Source organism: Petromyzon marinus, chromosome 4 (genome assembly GCF_048934315.1).
Source record: "Petromyzon marinus isolate PM22_M1 ecotype Great Lakes invasive population chromosome 4, UKy_Petmar_22M1.pri1.0, whole genome shotgun sequence".
NCBI lineage: Eukaryota > Metazoa > Chordata > Hyperoartia > Petromyzontiformes > Petromyzontidae > Petromyzon > Petromyzon marinus.
The window spans coordinates 16050326-16073086 of record NC_133670.1 but is presented as its reverse complement, the minus strand read 5'-3'; the positions used below and the strand labels follow the sequence as shown (position 1 = coordinate 16073086).

The following is a 22761-nucleotide window of genomic DNA, read 5'->3' as shown; positions in this document are numbered from 1 at the left end:
CATATTTTTTGCAGATCATATGCATTGTGCAAATGATGGTCTGATTTTACATGCATGAAACTAGAGCAAATGAGACAGAATAAAAGTATAAGCAACAAAAAGGAGATGGCCAAATCAACCAAAAAGGATTGATGATGGTGTCAATGAATGTTGGTTGGTCTCTAAATTGTCTATTATTCTGGTCTCAATGATCTTCGGAAACCATTGCATCAAAGTTACCCATCATGTAATCTGCAAACAACATTTCAAAATGATACCTTTAATACAAACGAGTTTATAAAATAAAAAATTGTATTGCTTAAGGATCTGTCTGTTACTCAATATCTACTCATAGAGAGCTATACATGTTCCAATGTAAAAGTGTTAATCAGGAAAAAAAAATATTCCCATTAACGTGTCCGAATTTAAGCACCCAAGAGGCCACCCTTACGCAAGCCCCAATGCCACTCGCCCTGTCCACAACAGAGAAACCACGTGACACGAATACCACGAGTGTGTAGTCACACTGGAGCCCCGCTTTTACAGATTTAATGAAACACCAAAACTCTGCGGCTTTTGTAAATAAACAACACACACCGACTAGCCCCTTCAACCCGCTTACATAACTTTCGTGTGTGCACAGGGATACACGGAAATGGTGTACACACACGTACGCTCGCATGCGTTTGCGCGACCCTGACGCCTTCGTACGTGATCTCCGCGCGTGAGCACGAGCAAGGGCTGTCTGCACCGCGTGTATTTAAAGGGCGTTTCTGGCTCGTGAAAAGCCATCTTTGATGATCAAGAGGTCGACTGTGCAGTTCTGGTTGCGACTGGAAATGTTGCTATCCCCCCCTCCCAACACCATCGCTGAACCAACGGGACAGTTCGTGTGAGAATGTCAATAAGCAATTCAAATCAGTGGGTGGGAGATAAAAACAACTTTTGGCATAAAAAAACATCGGCCAGTTAAATATTTAGGAGTGCAAAACAGAGGTATGCCACAGTACTTCTATTTAAATTGCAAATGTCTTACGGCAGGACCACACTTGCCAAACATAACAATCACTTTGTTCATGCTCTGCTGGTTTGCAAAACTTGCAAAAGATAGATTGTTAGATAAGTACCTGCAGAGTTCAGTGTCCCTTTTTGCGAGTGAATGCAGGAGTCTAAATACCATTCTGAAAGCTATTAATATTTAATAACAGTGCTGACAAAAATAACTTGGGCAGCACTGCAGAACACACAACATTTTAGACACCCTTTGGATATCGTGAACTCCATGCCCAGCAGCTCCAAGGGCCGTCACGTTGCTGTGATCAGCATCGAGGCCTCTTGTGGGCCCCCTGGTCTCACACGACCGCATGAGGGTTTTTGCGGTTGCGCTGCGTAGTTTTCCAATGCGTTTGCGTGTTGTGCCGCGTGTTATTCACCATGTCGTCCAATATTTCGCTCCAGCACATGGAGTACAATGTCAGACATCATGCCGAACTAACACGCGGTACAAACCGAAAACATCGGACAGTTAACCTGTTTTCATACCGGCGCCAAACGCGATGTCTTGTCTTGCACAACCTGTACGGGCAGTCACCGCTGCTGATGCAATCCCATGGGATCACGTTCGCAAGCAAAGGCCCACTCGCTGCCCATGCGGAATAATTTGGACAAGATCCCATCGTCGCTTTTCGTTAAAGCCGTTCGAACTGAATAAAGTACATTGGGGAGATCCCCCCCCCACCCCACCATTACATAAAATCGAGTTTGACAGTGGCTGTCTCTTTACAGATGTTCCACACAATACTGGAGCCACCGAGTTGGCTGGGAAGAGGTGCTGCTTTGTGGGAGTCGTTAGGTGTAAACCCGCGGCTGGCACAAAGGGCCGGGTAAAGCGAGCTCGGTGACTTCTGCCGGCGCAAATTGCCTTTGATAACAGCCAGTGAAATGGAAATTTCAGAAATGTTAAAAAAAAAATATCCCTCCGTGAATGACTAAGATCCCATTTCATCTCCGAATCTCAAAGCAAAGTAGTATGCGTGGTTTTTTTTCGCTTTGTTCCTGTTATTTGTTATATATATTTTTCTCAACAGCTCAAAGCAAAACGGCGTGCAGGTGCTGAGCGAGTTGGCAATAGCACCTGTTGGGAATTAGAGCTACGTAGGCATGGGCAGACTGACAAGGGAACGCCTAAAATAGTAAAAGCAGTTACGAGATAAAAACAACGCCACAGTTCTGCAAGGCCGAGTGTCACTTGCACGCGCGCAGGGAATCTTTCCAAAGTAAACGCAACCTGAAGTTTCTGTGCCAGGTGTTCGTGGAAATCATGTTAGGTACTGCAGACTTTGAGGCTAATAACCGAACAGGACGTCTGCCGAGAAGATTGGGCTCTGGGGATCAGCTCTCGCGCAGGAGCAAGATGGATTGCCACAACGCAGACTTCGTGAGAGATGGAAATGGCTCGAGGAGGCATTCATTCAGCAAGACAGCTCATTGCCCTTTATGATGAGCATAGAAATGCAATGAAAACATATTCTGCTCCGATGTTTACGTTTGGAAAAATCTACATTTTCAGCGATTCTCAAAATACTAAAAACGTCAGAAAATTAAGTAGGTTGTACTGTAGTTGGAATTGCTCTCAACAGCTACCTGTGGGGCTTGTTCACGTACTTCTCTCTCACTGTACTGAGCAGATAAAAAGCATAACTTCGCCAACCACTCCTCCGCACTCCTCCGCACACCTCTCCCAACCTCGTGTTTTTTTTTTCCCTTTCTTCCATTGCACACCATCCGCTTCTAAGGCGACGTGGAAGAGTCGGCCAACTTTCCTCTGGGAGCTTCGTCTAGTAGAGGCGTGAGCAAGCAATTGCAGGGCTGCACCACCACCCAAACTTACACATTTAAGGAGCTTGTCTCCACTCACGAGAGAGCTCCTCATATTTACAAACAGCCACGTGAACACCCGAGCTTCACATTTGCGAGTGTGAGTGGGGCACCTCCACACTGACCGCTCTGCTAAGAAAAAAAACCCCACCCCTAGGATTACACGAAGTGGTGAGCGATGGCCGGGGACGAAGCACTTACGAAGGGGGGTAAAGGCCTTTGCCGAGGCCCTGTGTGTGCTTTACTGGTTGCTCACAATAAACCCGAGAAACGTGCGCACTGTTCGCGGCCAGCCCTCCGTGGCCAAGTCAGCGGCCTCAGCAGGTGGGCTCAAGTAATGAAACGCCTTGGTTTAAATGAGCTCACTCGGGCAGCCATTAGTCCTCTAATGAAGATAGCGTTAAACACAGAGATGTGACACCCAGCCGCTAAGCACTGCACTAATGACCACTCGTGACACCACGTGCGCGCCTTGCCGGCACTCTCGCTCGCTCACTCGCAGTCGCATCAAGTTTGGTGCCTTCGTACGCCGAGGGGTGCGAAGGGTTTTGCCGAAAACAACGCCAGTGGCGGCGTCAATGGGCGTTGACATTAAATAAACAAAATGTAATTTCCCCCAATTTTAACCCAGTTGTAAGACAGTGTACAGTCAGATAGTAGGCAGTGCATGCCCATCTCGTAGCTGATTCTGAAATATAGTATCTTCAAGTTACTTTTTAACAACATTAGGAGGCTTCAATTTTCTAGCCATCCTGCTACGGAGATACATGTTTGTCGCGGTACGGTAAAACATTTTTGTTTTATTCTCAGAGCTAGAAATTTAATTTAATTACGTCCTTTTTCCCTGTCACATTCTATCCAAACTTCCAAGTTGCTTACCCTAGCCTTCTATTATAAATTCCTGGTATCCTGTGCAAGCACCTATATTCAAGTGCCATAAAATATGTTTCTGGATCATTAGACCTCCTTTGCCAGTACCAAAATTTAATAATAGGGTTTTTCCCCTTTTTTTCTGGCAACAAAACTGAAACCTTTTTACGAAGATTCATGTCTGCATTAACCACAATACCTGGTTAATGCAGACATGAATCCTTAACCACAATACCTGGTTAATGCAGACATGAATCCTTGTAAAAAGGTTTCAGTTTTGTTGCCAGAAAAAAAGGGGAAAAACCCTATTATTAAATGTTTCTGGATGCCAAACTACACATGATTCAAACATTTCTTGAATAGTTTTCCACCCAAAAACATCATTAACAAAAAAAATAATTACGGTGCAATATATTACATGCCATCTGAACGCTTTCAATCACTTTAGTACCTGAACCACTCTATTGTGAGGTTTTGTAATATTCGCCCGTGTAGGTACCACACAACAAAGGTTTGTGACTATGAAGTACTTTTACAAAAAAATACTTTTTTGACCACGTGTAAATGCATTGTCGAATATAAAACAGCAGGTTTACACCCAACAACCACGTGTTACCGCATGTTATGGTATTAAATAAAGAAGATATTGAACAGAAACTGTCTTAAAGGAACGACAGGATAATAATAAAACAAAGATGCATACATAATTGGTTACATTCTAATAATGTGATCTAATGCATATAGATTGGGCACGTTATGTACATTAAAATAATGTTCTAGATGAACGAGAAAGTCTACATTTATCACAAATACAGTCAAGTATATTCTTGTTAGAGTCCAAAACCCCCTAAAATTACAGCCCAGAGTCGTATTAGTTTCACCAATGGGGCAGGGTAAGCATTGTTATTATTCTTGATTACCAAGGGTTGCCTCACTGAGTCTCAAAACTCTTCTTTCAAGAGGGTTCTGCCAAGTATTTGCAGTATGGGGCAAAGCCCAATTGAGTAATATGCAAAGGATTTTCAGGATCACGATGTTTGGCCAACACCAGTTACATTGCATGTTGTTTAGATAAGGGAAGAAAACCAGAGGAGCCGGAGGAAACCCATGCAGAACAGGGGGAGAAACATACATACACACTCTGCTAAGAAAGGTGCCCGAGTGATGGATCAAACCCAGGACCTTCTTGCTGTGAGGCACAAGTGTATTGTGTACCAAATGCACTCAATGCACCAGCACTAAAAACAAAATCTAAACTGTTTTCAGTCTCCTACTAAACACTGAAATATATACGATGTCAATCATCAGTGAACAAAGTAATTTGTCTCACTAAAGTGTAATGCCAACGCCGATGGAAAGCAAAGCCTTCTACCGGTTACAAGAGGAGATTACACAGCAACTTTGAGTATCCCACCCAAGCAATAACATTTTAGAGGTCATGGTCATAAACAACATGCCTGGACTTTTAAGTTATCAGCAAAGGAATGTGTCTATACAAGCACGTAATCTGTACACATGTTCAGAGAACTCCTCCTAGGCCGATCCACCAATTCTACTAAATGAGATGTTATTGAAAAAGCATGTAGTACATGTATGTAGTTAATGTGAGCAAAATCAAAACGACAGAAAAATGACATTTGACCCGATCATTTGGCGAATGACCTTTTGTTGGCCCTGGTGGTCTTCATCCACTCCATCATTTACAATATCCTGGTACGTGCCACAAGCGCCATTTCAAAATGCTACCAAGGATAGGCGTCTTGAACAATCGTCTCTCGGGAAAGTAAGACGCATCTCAAAGCTGTGCTGGGTGTCAATGAAGTTACCCGAATCTGGTCACGGACACGCCGGAGAGGAACACTGTTGTCTCCGAATCCGGAAAACACGGTGAAGTATCACCACGCTCAACAAACAGGCGCTTAATTAGAAGAAAAACATTAAAAAGCGACCAAAATGTTCGACCAAGCGCGTGGGTTATCGCGCCTGGCCGTGACCAAAATAATCTGGCGACTCGTGTCACTGACCAGAACGCAAACAGATAACAGACAACAATTAGATTTGGTTTCTCTCTCTCTCGTTCGAGGCGGTGGGGACGACGACGACACCCTAACGGCCTAGCCCTCTCTCCGAGCACATGGCTAATTTTAACAGGGGCGAGAGCTCGAGAATGTGCTTATGCACGTGGTTGTACGCAATTACACAGTGGACGGACACGCGTGACGGTGATCTCGATGATGCCGACATATTATTTACGAGCTGCTTGACAGTCTCATAAATCTGAGACTCGGCGCCCAAGATTAGCTGTGCATTGGCAGCACAAGCGGTGACGAGGGGTCAGCGGGTCACCGCTGACAAACGCATGGCAAAAATACCCGTGTTGGTTGTTTGTATCACTTTATCAAAGCGATGGGTTGTTTTTCACGTTACGCGTTATGTTATGGCTCAAAAGAACCTCCCCCCCCCCCCGATCGACCCATCCCACCCCCGTATGGACACACAGGCTGTTGGGGCAAGTGCTGTTAGCGAGCACCTATTAAGGCCGGCACGGGGGCACACGAGGCTCAGCTGCTATGGCTATGCAACCATGCCCGGGGCCGCCTTTGTTTCCCCCAGTGCTGATGTTGACACGACCACCTCCAACGGGTACTCCATCGAGGCCGAGTGGACCAATATTAAATGGGGCCCGGGACCGGTTCAGATAATCGCTGCTAACGTTGGCCGTGAAATCCGGAATCAGCCACCATCATTGTGCCCCCCCCCCCTTCATCTATCTTGGCACCATGACGCACACAAACACATCGCAGTGAGGGCTCTGCTCCAGCGCTTTTTGTGCGAGTGCTGTGGGGTGCGTAAAAAAGTGCTGAATTGGGTGAAACGTTATGAGATGATGTCACCGTCGAGGACAAAGCATGCGATGCGCGGGGATCCTCCCCGGACGGCAGCGAAAGTCGTTGCCGTTTGTGATTTCTGTCCGCGACAGAAGTTGTGCGTCGCGAAGTAAGCTAAAGCTGCCCACCTCCCCCACCAAAAGCCGCGGCTCTTGAGCGCTCAATAATTTACAACGCGAATAGATTGCAGTATCGGTGAGCGCACCAAAGCATCGTCACTGTGGCATTGTATCGATGCGTCCCCACAGAGTCACCTTAACATGCAATGCAGCACACGCTGTACACGTATGCGCCATACAGGCAACGTGTGGTAGCGTCGACGTGCACACACATTCCACAAGGGTGAATTTCCGTTTCATGTAAACAAAGAAAAACACACAGATCATGGTTGCTCATTATGATGAAGGTGACGATGATGACATAGGCACCGATGTCTGTAAACATGTTAGCACGTGCTATTAGAGGATGCAAACATCACATCACTTAGCATACATTTCATCATCATCGCTGGAAGGGATGTGAAAGCCGATGTAGGCCGACGACGGCATGGCAGCTAAATGGAAAGTGGAACGCGATGTGTAGCGACGGCATGCCGAAAGCACTTCATCCAGCAGTGGATAAACAACTGATGACGACAGAGTATACAAAAACAGGAGCAATGTTCCTCTTAACTGATAGTGCCGGTTTAATCAAATGTATTAGTGGCATCTGTATACACCATTTAGGATGGTTACCAATAAATACCGTCGATGTAGTTTCTAGCCTCTACGTTTCAAGTTAAGACACTTGACTGATATTTGAACTTGAGATTAGGAAGCAGCCCAAGCGACTACAAAAAATACAAAGGCTCATTTACATAGAACCGCCAGCCAGCCTCCAAAATCCCCCCCCGCCACCACCCTACCTCCTCACACTTACCTCCTTTTATTTAGCAAGTAGGCTTCACTGTGTGCGAGTTAGCAGGCATTGTTCAGAACTTCCATCAAATAAATCACGTGCAGAATTTGCATTCCGAGTTCGTTTAAAAGACGTCGCTCGCTCGCGCTCGGGATGATTTCCGATGGCCAAGAAGAGGAGGGAGCCAAGAGAGCGAGCGTTGAAATCGGCTCGTGTGCAAGTGCGAGATGGAATTGATGGTTGCATTACGGGAGCGTGAGAGATGGCGACGGCTTGGGGAGGGCCTAACATCCAGCAGTAGATTGGATCATGGAGTGCCTCTGGATGATGATGATGACGATTATATCATCATGAGAAATGTTGGCGACGTTTAGGGACTAAAACAACGTTGGATGCTCCTGCAAGACCCCCGACGGTCTCATTATTACGGTATAATGATTATAAAAACCACCCGGCGGTGGCTATTACCGTGGTTCAGCAGCAATCACGAGCTAGAGCGAGGAAGATTCAACACAATCACACCACCAGACAAAGTCCGTGGCTCTCCACAATCATTGCAAGGCTGAGGCTGGGGGGGGGGGTACACGCGGGTGATGCACGGGGGTCAAACAGGGTGGGGAATCATCACGAACCCGACCGTCGCAGGAGGCTTAGTTTCACAGAGCCGCACGACACACGGACAACGATGTACACACGGTAAACGAACATCGAACGAGCTCGGGTGGGGGAACTCCACTCGGATTGAACAACAACAACAGTGTGCTACAATCAGCGCCGGATTATGGCACGGGGCTTTAGGGGCTGCAGCCAACTGGAGGGCCTCCAGAGGTTAAGTGAAAAGTTATTTTCCATTTGTGAACGCTGACTTTTTATTTGTTGTTAGCCTTGTAAAAATACATTTTTTTATTTAACTTTGTTTTCCTTTTGAAAATATTACTGGGGGGGGGGGGGGGGGGGGCTCACAGTACCCTGTAGCCCAGGGACCTACAAATCTTAATGGGGCCCTGGCGTCCAATAATGAGAGCCACGAGGTGACCGCGTCGGCAAGGTGCTCGAGGTGGACGATCGCTGCGTCGCAACATTGACGAATTGTGGCTGATGTGTTACCGTTGTTTGTTTGTAATGGACTGCCATGTTACGGGCGCGATAGAAGTTGTCGTTATTAATTGTCGCAAGATTGTGATGGATGGCGACGGCCGGGAAGGACGGGGGTGGCTTCGTCCAGCAGTGGATTGACCATGGCTGATGATGAAACTGACATTTTTGTTAAATTAAAAAAAATCGTTAAAATTAGGAAACTCCGTTGGCGCAACTTACAACAACAAAAAAATACTCGCCGCACGTATCCCCAACACCACCATTTACAGTGTGCACAACAAATATATATATGAAGTAGCGTGCTGACGTTTCGCGAAATGGCCCTAGTTGGGCCAGGTTTGGGGAGGGGGAATCTGTCGAGAGCTCGAAGCTGAGCCGCGTTGTGTGGAGCGACTGCGGGGTCGATGTAAGCCGGGGTGGGGGGGGGTAAGGTGGAGGGGTGGGTTCGTCGTGGTGGGGTTCGTCGTGGTGGGTTCGTCTTGGTGGGTTCGTCGTGGTGGGGTGAGTTGGGGTGGGTTCGTCGTGGTGGGGTTCGTCGTGGTGGGTTCGTCTTGGTGGGTTCGTCGTGGTGGGGTGAGTTGGGGTGGGTTCGTCGTGGTGGGTTCGTCGTGGTGGGGTGAGTTGTGGTGGGGTGAGTTGGGGTGGGGTGAGTTGTGGTGGGGTTCGTCGTGGTGGGGTTCGTCGTGGTGGGTTCGTCTTGGTGGGTTCGTCGTGGTGGGGTGAGTTGGGGTGGGGTGAGTTGTGGTGGGGTGAGTTGTGGTGGGGTGAGTTGTGGTGGGGTGAGTTGGGGTGGGGTGAGTTGTGGTGGGGTGAGTTGGGGTGGGTTCGTCGTGGTGGGGTTCGTCGTGGTGGGGTGAGTTGGGGTGGGTTCGTCGTGGTGGGGTTCGTCGTGGTGGGGTTCGTCGTGGTGGGGTTCGTCGTGGTGGGGTGAGTTGTGATGGGGTGAGTTGGGGTGGAGTGAGTTGGGGTGGGTTCGTCGTGGTGGGGTGAGTTGGGGTGGGTTCGTCGTGGTGAGTTGGGTGGGTTCGTCGTGGTGGGGCCGTCGTGGTGGGGTGAGTTGGGGTGGGTGAGTTGTGATGGGGTGAGTTGGGTGGGTTCGTCGTGGTGGGGTTCGTCGTGGTGGGGTTCGTCGTGGTGGGGTGAGTTGGGGTGGGTTCGTCGTGGTGGGGTTCGTCGTGGTGGGGTTCGTCGTGGTGGGGTGAGTTGTGATGGGGTGAGTTGGGGTGGAGTGAGTTGGGGTGGGTTCGTCGTGGTGGGGTGAGTTGGGGTGGGTTCGTCGTGGTGAGTTGGGTGGGTTCGTCGTGGTGGGGCCGTCGTGGTGGGGTGAGTTGGGGTGGGTGAGTTGTGATGGGGTGAGTTGGGTGGGTTCGTCGTGGTGGGGTTCGTCGTGGTGGGGTGAGTTGTGGTGGGGTGAGTTGGGGTGGGTTCGTCGTGGTGGGGTGAGTTGGGGTGGGTTCGTCGTGGTGGGGTTCGTCGTGGTGGGGTGAGTTGGGGTGGGTTCGTCGTGGTGGGGTTCGTCGTGGTGGGGTTCGTCGTGGTGGGGTGAGTTGGGGTGGGTTCGTCGTGGTGGGGTTCGTCGTGGGGGGGTGAGTTGTGGTGGGGTGAGTTGTGGTGGGGCGAGTTGTGGTGGGGTGACTGAGTTACCTTTGTCGTGCAGCGGAGTTCCGTGCGGATCCTCGTCCTTGCTCACTTGCGTGATGATGGACGCGCTGTCCATGGGACGGCGAGACGGGACCAGGCGGGATTGACAGGCGGTTTGGGGGTCCGGGCGAATAGACGAAGGGGACCCAAGGGGTGGACACGAAGCAGACACGGGGAAGAGACGACGGGAGACGACACGGGGCAGACGCGGGGAGACGACGACACGGGGAAGGATGCACAGAAGCAGGGTCGCTCCTGCTCTCCCCCCTCCCCCCCGGGGGAGGCGATGGGAGAGGAGGCTTCCCTCCCCCCAAGTCCTCGCAACTTTTCGTTATTCTTGCTGCAGCGAGCTATTATTATTTGTACTGTCGTCTTCCCGCTTGAGTTGCCGTTGTTGTTCGTCGCGCCTACAAATGCATTGCCTTCATTGATGTCCTTTTTTTTTTACAAAAAAAAGCAAACGGTTGAGAATTGTAACAAGTAATACAACTGATGATTTTTGTTGTTGTTGTTGTTAATAAAACCAACGAGTGCAGTGCTGTACAGTAGTGATAAACAAGCCAGCTCTAGTGTACGGCCACGGCGTGTTGCCCCCAGAAGCTTCGCTAAAATCCCAGCTGATCCGAGACCACCGCGGGCACCCCCTTTATTAAATACGCGGCGCTCGGATGTGGCTTACGATGGGGGGCAGCGGGCGGGGAAGCCTCAGCACCTCGATCACTCACACGCCCTTGTCACACGAGCACAGCCGAGCCAGGCGGACTCGAGTGAGGCTCGCACGGGTGGAGCGGCAATGTTGTTCGCTGCTGCTGCTGCTGCCGCTGGTGGTGGTGGTGGGTTGGGGAGGGGGGATTAGTGGTGGTGGGGAGGAGGGAAGAGGACACGCGCGCGTGCGTGTGTGTGTGTGCGCAGGTCCGCCTCCTTTCCTCTCTCTGCAGCCATCGCATGCACCTCCCCTCCTCGTCTCCTCCCCTCCCAGCCTCCTCCCAGCCCTTCCATCCCAGCCCCCCTCCATCCCAGCCCCCCCTCCATCCTCGCCCCCTCTCTCCCGGCCCCCTCCATCCCAGTCCCCCTCCATCCCTGCCCCCTCTCTCCCGGCCCCCTCCATCCCAGCCCCCCTCCATCCTCGCCCCCCTCCATCCCAGCCCCACTCCATCCTCGCCCCCCTCCATCCCAGCCCCCCTCCATCCTCGCCCCCCTCCATCCCAGCCCCACTCCATCCTCGCCCCCCTCCATCCTCGCCCCCCTCCATCCTCGCCCCACTCCATCCCAGCCCCCCTCCACCCCAGCCCCCCTCCATCCCACACCCCCTCCATTCGCCCTCTTCCTCCAACGCACCCATCCCGACCCTGGACAGCACGTGGCCGGGGGGTGGCGCTGTAACCAACGAGGCTGAAGAGCGAACACGCCACGTGCAACGTGGTGGAAGTGCCGGAAGTGGGGTGAGCGGTTACAGGGTGAAGGAGGGCTCGCACTGTTGTGTCTGGTTAGCTAGTTGGGTCAGGTCAGATATGGTATTGTTGACTGGGTTTTCTCGTTGTTTAGGGTTAGGAAAAGTGGCCTGACTGGTTATGGTTCAAACTAGTAGCTGTGTGGTTATTGGGGGTAAGGATGAAATCACTTAGGGATAGTACAGCACTACCCAACCAGCTACTAGTTGCGAGCACAGCCGCTGACAACTATGCCTACCTCTAAGCTCATCTTAGTGTTTTACCACGGCCTATTTCACGTGTGCTCGCTGTTCAGTGTCGATGTCTACATCCAACTACACAGTACTGGAAGCCTTGCAGCCGGCGTATATTTCATATTAGCACGGTTGGTTACAATTAGCCAACCTTGCTGTCGCCTCCGATGAGCACGGTTGGCTACGTTCGATCTGAAAGAAGTTTAACATACATACGTACTCCTGTACTTCCCTTGCACTACTTTATAAATGTTACGTAATCATATCTGCACATATCCGTGGTGGTATTCGAGTAGTTAATTAGGCAACAAAAAAACAACCGTGTTTCTAATTGAGAGATGAGAATTGACGTTTCCGGTGATTGGCCTTTTGCAGCATATGAATTAAGCTATAATCTACACACAAAAATACATCAGAGTTATTACTGTTTTCATTGTATGTAGCAGGTGACTTGAAGGTTGGTATTGGTTTAGACAGAGGTGAACTTGCAAGAAAACAATATGCCAAAAATAAGCAGTACAGCAAGTAAGGTCGGTGACATGTTATCAATGTAGAGTTCCAGTGCTATCCCCTCGTGGCTTTACTTGGGTCACTCACATGTTCCCCCAACAAAAAAATTACAGGCAATATATCCCAAAGAGCATCATAGTCTTTCTCATAAATCGTGTTTTTTGGAATACAGTATATTAATACATGTCTGTATACGATTTTGAATGGGGCCTGTGCTACCTGGCATGCTATTGTAAATGGTTGTGCTGAACAGCAATGCTGTGGTAAATAAGAAAATTTGTTTCGAATTATGGGGTCAAAGGTGGAATTATTTGTAATTTCGACCTAACTCGCAATGACTACATATCACAAGCTTTTAAATAACACTTCAATTATTTAAATTGGCAGAGCAGTCTTGAGGGACCTCTGCAGAAAAAAAACCAGCCACTTATTATATAGATAGCTTGACTGGCAAGCACACAATGAATGTATCGAGTGAGTTGCGTTTGTAACATTCTAGGATGTCGAAATTACACCTTAACCTGACCTGCTGCGTGGCAGTATCATTCCTCAAGTTCGTCATCTCCAGATCTCGTAGGGCAGCTACCGTATGGACACTCACCAACTGTGGCCTACAGAACGTTTGTAAAAAGAGGTGCATTGTAGGCACAACAATATGTTGTTGGGTGCAGTTCATTTATAAAACCCAGTACATGGTTGAAGTGACGCTGTTCCTAAAACCACACACAGGCACGTACATACATAAATAATGCTTTTTGGGTATATGGTTACAAATTGACCTTTTGACCGACAATCGTTACAACTGTTGTCATTGATATATGGTATATAATATTAATGATTTGCTGTCCTTTGTCAATGCACTACTGATGAAGGCCTGACTATACTTCTCCACGCGAGTCAGTGGGAGTTAGCGAATGGGGGGGGGGGGTGAGCAGCAGGACTAGTTCAGATATCACTCGCCATTGATTTTAGCCATGGCGGAAAATCGAACTAAGGTAGCTGGGTTCATGGCTACTCCACTACCGCTCCCCAATTTACATATTTTTTTACTTTATATTTTTGTCTTTTCCAACATTTTATTCAAATTGAACTCATGCCCAGTTGGGACTATCAAAAAAGCAGTGTATCACCTTGTTCGAGCAAGGGCCTTGGAAGGCGACATCATATAACTGATTCTGAATCCCTTCAAGTAACCAGACACCAGGGCCACACTTTCGTACAAACTTTGGTAAACAGAGAAATGACGGATGCATGGTATTAAAATCAATATATATTTAAAAAATTCTCACTGCTGGACTTCAGCCAAATGATAGTAAGTGAAAAATCAAATGCAATTGTGTTGTCATTTATAGCTTGGCTGGGGCCAATGTTCCATTGGTTTTCTATTCGTTTTTTTTACTCCACACGAAATTGCAAAAATAAAATCAATGTTAAATGTTCAGTCTATTGTAGATACAAAATATACGTTTTGTCTTCACGTATTATATACACAGACTTTGGGGAATCTTCATCCAGCAGTGGAGGAATCACAGTTGCCCCGAAATAAATTCTACACATTTGTGCTTCAGTTTCAAACTGTACCCGGGCATCGCATCTACAGCCACTAAAACTAGCAAGATTATGCATAATTATTCACCATAGCCCACGTGCAGGGTTATGTAACGTGCCTGAGATATAGCCCACATAACGCGATCATCTGGCTTATCTCCAACCGTTTCCACCTCCAACCCCCCCCACACACTCGGGACAGCAACTCCAAAGCAAAAACAAGGTAGCCACACTACAGTGCCGATATTTAAAATTTAACCAATAAGTAAATAAGTCGTAAACTGCGAAAACAAACTTTGGCATCGGCAAACTCTTGAAAACAGGCGAGTGATTGCCCCGCATGACGCGACTAAAACACGTGTGTTTGTGGACGTGTATAGGCATCTCCACTGACATGTGGGAACCGGTAATGTAGCCGTGAGCGCGCTGCGCAACAAACCAGGACAACCGAGTTCGAATTTTGCCCACGGTCAACATCTTAACACGTCCCGGGCCTCCCCTAGATAGACTCAGCCTCAAATGAGTACCTGGTTGTGGTGTCTTAACATCACCACTGGGGATACAAAAGCAGTCGGGCGTGCTGCTATCCACACCACCCTCTCGTGCGTCGTTTTGGGCTTCATAGATTCTCGCTAACAGCACTTGCCCCAACAGCCTGTGTAGGCTATACTGGGGATCTTTGTCTTTTGTGGGCATAGTTATCCAAGGAGGCTGCTGCTGTGAGTCTGGTATGTAACGCGCGTTGAAGGGACCCAACGTTGGGCCTCGTGCGTTTGTTTTTGCATTCCTGGCAGCTCTGGGAAGAGGAGAGGGGGGGGTCTCACTTGGAGTTCGGGGCCGGAACGTTTATTCATTAGATGATGGATCGTGGGCAGTGGTGGTGATAGCCCACTGGGGGCCCTAAACAGGGATTGATTTATTACTCGATGTTTTACGGAAAACCGCCAGGCTGGCTTTGAGCAGGTTTATCGGCGCAAGGCACTACCACTAGAATACACATTACGCATGCAAATACATAAGTCACGCAAACAGCGTTCCGGACTAAAATCAAGCACTGACACTAAGCAGACATCATTTTCGGGTGCATCAACTGACTACAATCATTTGAATACGCTTAATAATTATATCACAGTTGTATGATGTTATTAAAGTCATTGTGAACATAATTCTTCGTGTATCTTGGGCCTCTTCTTGAGCCATTTGGGGCCCAAAGCTTTTGCTTAGTTTTGTTCTTTTGCCTCCCGCCACCACTGACTGCGGCGTTGAGGGAGAGATGGCGGGGGGGGGGGGGTCCATTGTGTTGGTGTACACGTGTCCAGGCAAACCGTGGGAAGTTTTTTCACCGGTAGCGTAGCTATCAAGGGTGCAGGCGGCGCATCTGCACCAGAGACTCCCACTGGGCCGGAAACGGGGGCCCTGCAGGCGCCGAGATACACAGATGGGGGGTAAATTGGACAGAAGATCCCCCCCCCCTCCCCAATTGATTCCTTGCAACAACAGATCTGTGACAAACCACGCTACAACAATATTAACTAGACAATGTAATCATCAGAGCAGAGAAAAGTCTGTTCACGTAAAAATCACAATAAAGTTATATTTTATTCCATCAACTTATGAGCCTTCGGGACTAGTGGTTAACAATAGTGTTAAGCGGGTTTACTCTGGTTTATATGTTATGGGTCTCAGCAGCAACGTGCGCAGCCTGTTCTGGAAAAGTACATATAGATGCAGAACTATAGCAATATAGTCATTCCACACTATGTGGACATTGAGACAAGCATGTGAAGGGTGATACATGATATAATATTACTTTTATTATTCGTGACATTTTCTCAGTCTCAAAACGTGTTCATGGGTGCCCTGCTTGGAATATTTGGCCAGTTCATTATTGTTTTGCGGTGTTTGATCGTTTTCATACAAAACAGAAACTGATATTTGTGGAATAATAATCACTTTAATCGTGGAAAATAGACCACTAAAGCCAATGAAGTTAACGCCACATTACCTCGCCATCTCTTTCTTCCATCTGATAGATCCCATAGAAGTTGCAAAGTCGACACCTAAACTCCAAGGACTGCTCTTACAGTATCCCACCATCTGGCTTCGTCAATAACTTTTCCTTAAAATAATAAAAAGAAAATAGGTGATGTTTTGGCCAATAAAACCGTTTCATATCCCGTAAAATTTAAGGGCCAATTCTATAAACGTCGCCAATTATATAACTATTTTAAAGCAGTGTTATTAACGGCCGTTGACTGTGTTTTGTTCATGGTGCTTGTGCACCACTGCCAACGCATCACCAAATTATATTATGTAATACGTATGCTTTGTTGTACAAACACGACATTATGTAATTCGGTATTGGGGTTGAGTGTGTCTGTGAGTATATGTGATATACAGTATAGGCTGCATTGTCAAGTCCGTGTTTAAACATGATCCTGGGACATTCATCCTATGACTTGTTCCATTGAGATATGTGGCTTTAGAACTGGAATTATTATTTAACCACACTTGTAATGTCCAGCAAAGGCATTCATATAAAAATGCATCATCGTCAGCTACGATCAATTCATCGCTGGATGAAGACCTCCCGAAGCTGTCGCCATGTAACAATGCACTAGCACCTGCACACGAGTTGATTTCATCGCTTCATCTCCTCGGTGGGCATCCTCTTGGAGGAGTTCTCTCCCTCGGCTCACTCTCCATCATTAGTCTTCACTACCGACCCACCATCCGTTCGAGCGACGTGTCCTGACCATGCCCACGCACTCTTTTGTTTGCAGTCGAAATTATGTCTTTAAACCTGCGTATGTTCTCTAACTCACGTGTAGTTGAACAAAAAGTTAATCTGAACGTGTTTGCACAGAAAGGAAAATTCGTCCACAAGTAGCTCGTGCCACGGATTTCTCAGTACTTAGGGTTAAATTTAACCGCCGAACAAATTTTGATTTAAAGCTTTCGCGACTGCAGTGATTCATATTCTTGGTTCTTTCGGTAAAGTCACGTTGAAGGGAAACAATAAAATAATAAAATATATACAAAACAATAAAATTCTCACGACGTTTCGACTGCAACACAAGCAGTCATCATCAGGTGTGAAAACCAACGGCAAGAACATTTGAAAGAAGTGTTCTTGCCGTTGGTTTTCACACCTGATGATGACTGCTTGTGTTGCAGTCGAAACGTCGTGAGAATTTTATTGTTAGATATATTTTATTATTTTATTGTTTCCCTTCAACGTGACTTTACCGAAAGAAACAAGAATACGCCTAACAAATGTCAAATAACGCCTGTGGCAGTTCAACCACAATGGAAGCAGGATTGGCGCGAAAACAGCCACTCTTCGTGTGTGCAGTGTATGTGTTTTTCCAAGTAACTTTTACTAACCTCTCAAACTGCTAATGATGTATTTATTGTCTCCAACAGGGCACGGGGCATACAATGTGTATAACACCTCCATTATATGTAACTATACTTGCCGCTTCTGCGAGTTGAGGCACACACACACGAGTTTTAAAAACAGACCGTGCAGTGTGCTGCACTCACGAGACCTTTATTCGCGTGCCCAATTACCCCGAGTGAAGCGGGGGGCCCATCTGTCTGAGTCCAGATTGATTGACGTGGCATAAAACACCCGACGCACAGCCATGCTCAATGGGTTTCCAGTTCGGTCATTTTTGTTTTGTTCAAATAAGTGCAGTGTGTTCGGTCATTAAACAAAATAATGTATTCCGCTTAAGGTGGGTGGAGCGGTGGCACAGTGGTTAGCGCGCTGCGCTATACATCTGGTGACCTGAGTTCGATTTCCAAATCACGCTTAACATCAGTGGCAGGTAATATCATAACCAGTAATGTCCTCCTCGTTCAAACGCACACAATGACCGGTGTAGTGAAGTATAGTAAAACCTAAAGTATTAAAGCTTTGTGACAGCAGAAAATTACTTATTGTTTTTTTCGGTAAAGTCACGTATGTAGAAATACAATAAAATTATATTAAAACAAAAAACAGTCACGACGTTTCGATCACAATGCAAGCAATCTTCATCACAATGAGTAATTTTATGCAGTCACGAAAGCTTTAATACTTTATTATCACACTTCTACGGGGAAGTTACCGTTGTAATTATGTGTAAGATGTGCTCTTTTTTAAGCTGCCGTTTTGTATTTACAAGAGGTGGTCATTTTTTGAGCTGCCGTTTTGTATTTACAAGAGGTGGTCCTATTTTGAGCTTCCGTTTTGTATGTGTAAGATGTGCGTGTTTGAGCTGCCGCTCTCGCTCTGGCCCCTTCCCCCTCTCCAACCTTATTTACTATTTAAGCTTCTGTTCATCCCTCCGCCCCCCCCCCCCTCTCTCTGCCTCCCTGTCTGTCTTTCCTCCCTCCTTACCTCTTGGTGGACTTGTATATGTATTTCTACTGACCGTGTACCTCGTATTTTTCATTCTATCTATGCTGGTATGTGCAATCCAAAGGTTGAACACGAAATTTAACTCTCTTCTGAAATTCGTGGTCCGCCAGGAAGTGTCTAACTGTGTTGTTGGCCTGACTGGATGTGTTTCACATAATGTTTTTTCAGTTTTGTTGAATTCTCGTCTCTCATCTTTTTGTTGTATTTACCTCCGTGATTTGTTCTTGACACCTGATGAAGATCGCTTGCGTTGTGATCGAAACGTCGTGATTGTTTTTTTGTTTTAATATAATTTTATTGTATTTCTACATACGTGACTTTACCGAAAAAACCAATGAGTATAGTAAAACCTCCATGACCGACAAGATGTGGCCTTCATCCATTGGTGGATTGAGAATGGTTGGAATTTATGTAAAAAATATTTGTGTAGTCACGTGCACTTATTTATCATTTTATTTATTCAATTCCGCTGGAGGCCATTATATATTTTTTTCGGCCCTTTGTCAGTCCACTGCTGGATGAAGGTCTCCCTACATTGGCGCTCATCGTGTGTGACGACTCTTCACACGCGGGACAATATGTTCACATCTTTTGTTTTCTTCAAAGAAGCCTACATAAATGCAGGGTGGATAAGTTGAGTCAATCTCCTCCACCTTGAAGTGAAATCTGAGTGTTGAAGCAGTTTGTGCACCACAAATCCATCACTTCCGTTGACCAGCTCTGAGCTTGTGGAGTAAATAACACATTCTTTTGACAAGGGTCAGTCTTTCTACAGAAGGCCACTTTTGACTTCACATTTCTACAAGGCAGACTAAATTTTGATCACTTCCCGGAGATATGATGAGCTGAGTCTATCAGCCAATCGGGATTAGGGCTTATGCCCTTAAGCTTGTGAACAACGCTCTCCGGCCACAACGATAGTTTTGGTTGGCCATTATAATTGGCACGTGAAGATGTGGATTAACACAAGGCGCTAGTTTTACTCTGGATTGCACTCTCAGATTGCGTTGACTCTCTCTCTCTCTGCAAACACATACCCTTTGGGAATGCGACCTCGCCCACACCACAAACCAATGGCTGCAGGGTGGGTGGGTGTGTATATACACGGGGCGATCCATTTATAGACAACCCATTGAAAAAGTTAGGAATATATTTTTGCAGGAATATCAAACCCTCAACATATCTCCCAAGAATATTAATACACCTATTACATTGTTTAACACTCTCTTGATGCCCTCGGGTAACATAGCCGGTCTGATTTGTGTTCACAACAATCATCTGTTGAGAAGAGGGTTCGTTAGAAATTCGTGGGGGGTATCTACAAACGGCTCGCTCTGTAGTATTAAGAGTGCGCCTAACAGTCGCGAGGCTGCGCCAGAGAACCCACAGGACTCGCTGCTGGAACGTGCAGCACTGAGACCTGGGTTCCCCATTGTACGCCTATTTACACAGTCGATTACCCTCGTAAACACCGGCGCTGCTGCCGGATAAAACCGAATTTTTGACCGCGGGTGCCGTTACCACCAATTTTGAACGCCGCGATCCGAGTTTTGGAGTTGCGTAGTTGGGCAGCTTATGCTCTAAGCAATTCAACGCAGCAATTCATTCTTCTCAATAAAATATGTACTGCATAACATATATATGGTATTCCACGCTATAGCCACAGGACACGCGTTGGGGTTATATTTTAACAATATACAGACTTTGTGGCCGTCCATAAATGACGTCACGCACCTGGGGGGGGGGGTCAGACATTTGTGACGATGTGTGACGAGGGGGGGGGGGGTGAGAAATGTGACGTCACATGAAAATGCGCAACTTTAAATAAATATAGACAACACGTTCTACTTAATTAAATAGACTTTTTAATACATGTTTTCTCATACAACATCAAATACAAACACATTCCTGCGGAGGGAGCTGGTAGGAACGTTGGGTTGCTCGGTCAATGGCCAGGGTCAACGGCGGCACCACGTGGTGTATTCCGCAAATATGCCCGACTGTGACGACGGGCACAAGCCGGCGTGAGTAGGTTAAACGTTGAGTTTTATAAGGGCACCATGGGGTGACCAGCCCCTCCCCACCCAGCCCCTCCCCACCCAGCCCCTCTCCACCCAGCCCCTCCCCACCAGCCCCACCCCTCCCACCCCCCACCCAGCCCCTCCCCACCCAGCCCCACCCCTCCCACCCCCCACCCAGCCCCTCCCCACCCAGCCCCTCCCCACCCTCCCCTCTCCACCCAGCCCCACCCCTCCCATTTTTGGATGCACGACGGACGGACGGACACAATAATCCTCTGTGGGCTGGTGTAACCAGGAGGTTCCTACCAGTATGACAATAGTTTAAAGCGATTTGAAGCATGTTTTATTTTCAAAATGGAAATATGGTTTTGGGGGGGGGGGGGGGACAGAGCTTTGTGACGTCATATTCGAGGGGGGATCTGACTTTTTGTGACGCCGTGTGACGAGGGGGGGGGGTCAAAAATCGTCAAAAATCTCGTGACGTCATTTATGGACGGCCCCTTTCGTCAATCCACTGCTGGATGAAGCAGGCCTCTTCTTTACGCCGTGACATCCTTGAAGGTACTTCGCGTTGGTTCGTGCGGGCGGGTGAAGAAAAGACGGGGTCGCCCAGTACCCGGCTCCGACATCATCACAACCACTCGCCACCGAAAATGGATTACGGTAGCAATGGGCCAGGATTCGAACTCGGGTGGTCGGCTACCTGGCGCGCAGTGGCATAACCAGTGCGCTACCGCTGCACCACCCAAAGTGCGTAAAAATGCATGCGTTGGAAATCATATCTCACTATCTCACGACCTCCGAGGCGGGCGATACGAAGATCCCACGGGGCCACCCAACGCAGCGCACGTAAGGAGAGCCAGTTTTCCAGGGCGAGACTTCTTCCATCGCTGTGCCGTGGAACACTCTCGATCGCAAATGACACCACGTGGGAGTTTTACCGGGAGCGAACAAAAACGGCCTCCGGATGAAATTGGCTCACCGCCTCTCGCGTTGCGAGCCAGTAGTGCCACGTTTCTAGATTCAATGAGCCATTTCAATGCTAAATTATATGCTAATTCCTTTGTCAAGGCGCTTGGTGTTTTTCTTCTTAGACAGCTTAAAGGTCGTGATCTGAGCGTGGTTTCTTCCACTCCAGCGCTGTCCTGACAGTCTCGTCCCTTCACCTGATGAAGGCCGCTTGTGTTGTGGCCGAAACGTCGTGATTTTTTGTTAATTTTTTTGTTATTTTATTTTCACCTACGTGACTTTACCCAATAGAACCAAAGAGTATAGTGCCACGTTTGTAACTCGAAATCAATTTTAAAGCAATTGTACTGGAAAACGTATGGCTTGTCTCCCGGAATGCGCTATGCTAGATCTCGGAAGCTACGCAGGGTTGAGCCTGGATAGTTTATAGGATTGATGGGTGACCATCATGCGTAAAAGACGTGTGGACCGTCATAGGTGTTTGTGGGCAGTCGAGGGCAGTGCAGAAAAACACGTGTACGGTACAGTATATTGTTCTGCACTCCTTCACCGACCCGTACTAACCAGCGTTGGCACAGTATAGACACATTTCTCACAGCACACAGGGTGTGTGTGGGTAGACCTTTATCCAGCAGTGGCTTGCAAACAAAAAATATTGATCTGTACATGCACTCGAAATAAAATAAAACCACGTGGCATTTGCACGCATTGCGTAACTGTCGAGTCAGATTTGTTCCCCCTCCAACACAATAGTACGCAACGTTCGTGAAACGCTACCACAACAAATACGGTGGTGGGATGACAAACTGGAACCCCGCGTTGTTGCTGATCTGCGTCATTACCGCCGACGTCTTCTGTCCGCTCCGGCAGCACCACAGCGTCGTCTGGCGGCCGCAAAAGCCACGTCCGTTTCTGTCGTCGCTCGTTGCCCCTCCACACCGAATCTGAGTCTCAGGACTCTCTCGGCCAGCTATTGACAACTTTGTGGCCTCAACGAGGACTCGACGACCTTTAGCGTGGAATATTTTTTGGCAGTCAACGGAAAAATGGTATCTGCAAAAGTTCGTCTGACCACTTCGCGGAACGGAATCACTGTTTTATACCATCACCCATGTAACATGTTGATGCTATTTCTATTATCGTCAGAAGACTGTTGTTCATCGAATACGAATATAATGCTGGAATTAAACAATTTTTATAATGTTTTTCTTATTAGGGTCCCATGGAGCACAGTGCATTCTCTGTTCGAGTTTTTTTTTGTTATTGCTGCTGGAATATTGCTACATATCTTTCCCCGCGCGTCCACTCTCCCATTTCTCGGCGTGATTATCAGCCCAATTACGCAACTAACGGGATCACATGAATTATTTT

General features: G+C 47.6%; 1 protein-coding gene across 1 annotated transcript in view; it reads right to left on the bottom strand.

Annotated features, from left to right (window-relative positions):
- CTDSP1 (CTD small phosphatase 1) overlaps positions 1-11123 on the bottom strand; it is a 56921-nt gene extending 45798 nt beyond the window's left edge. The window contains exon 1 of the mRNA XM_032945967.2: positions 10254-11123. Coding sequence (XP_032801858.2) covers positions 10254-10326 — 73 coding nt within the window. The 5' untranslated portion in view covers positions 10327-11123. The remainder of the gene's footprint in view (positions 1-10253) is intronic.
- Between the last annotated feature and the right edge of the window lie 11638 nt (positions 11124-22761).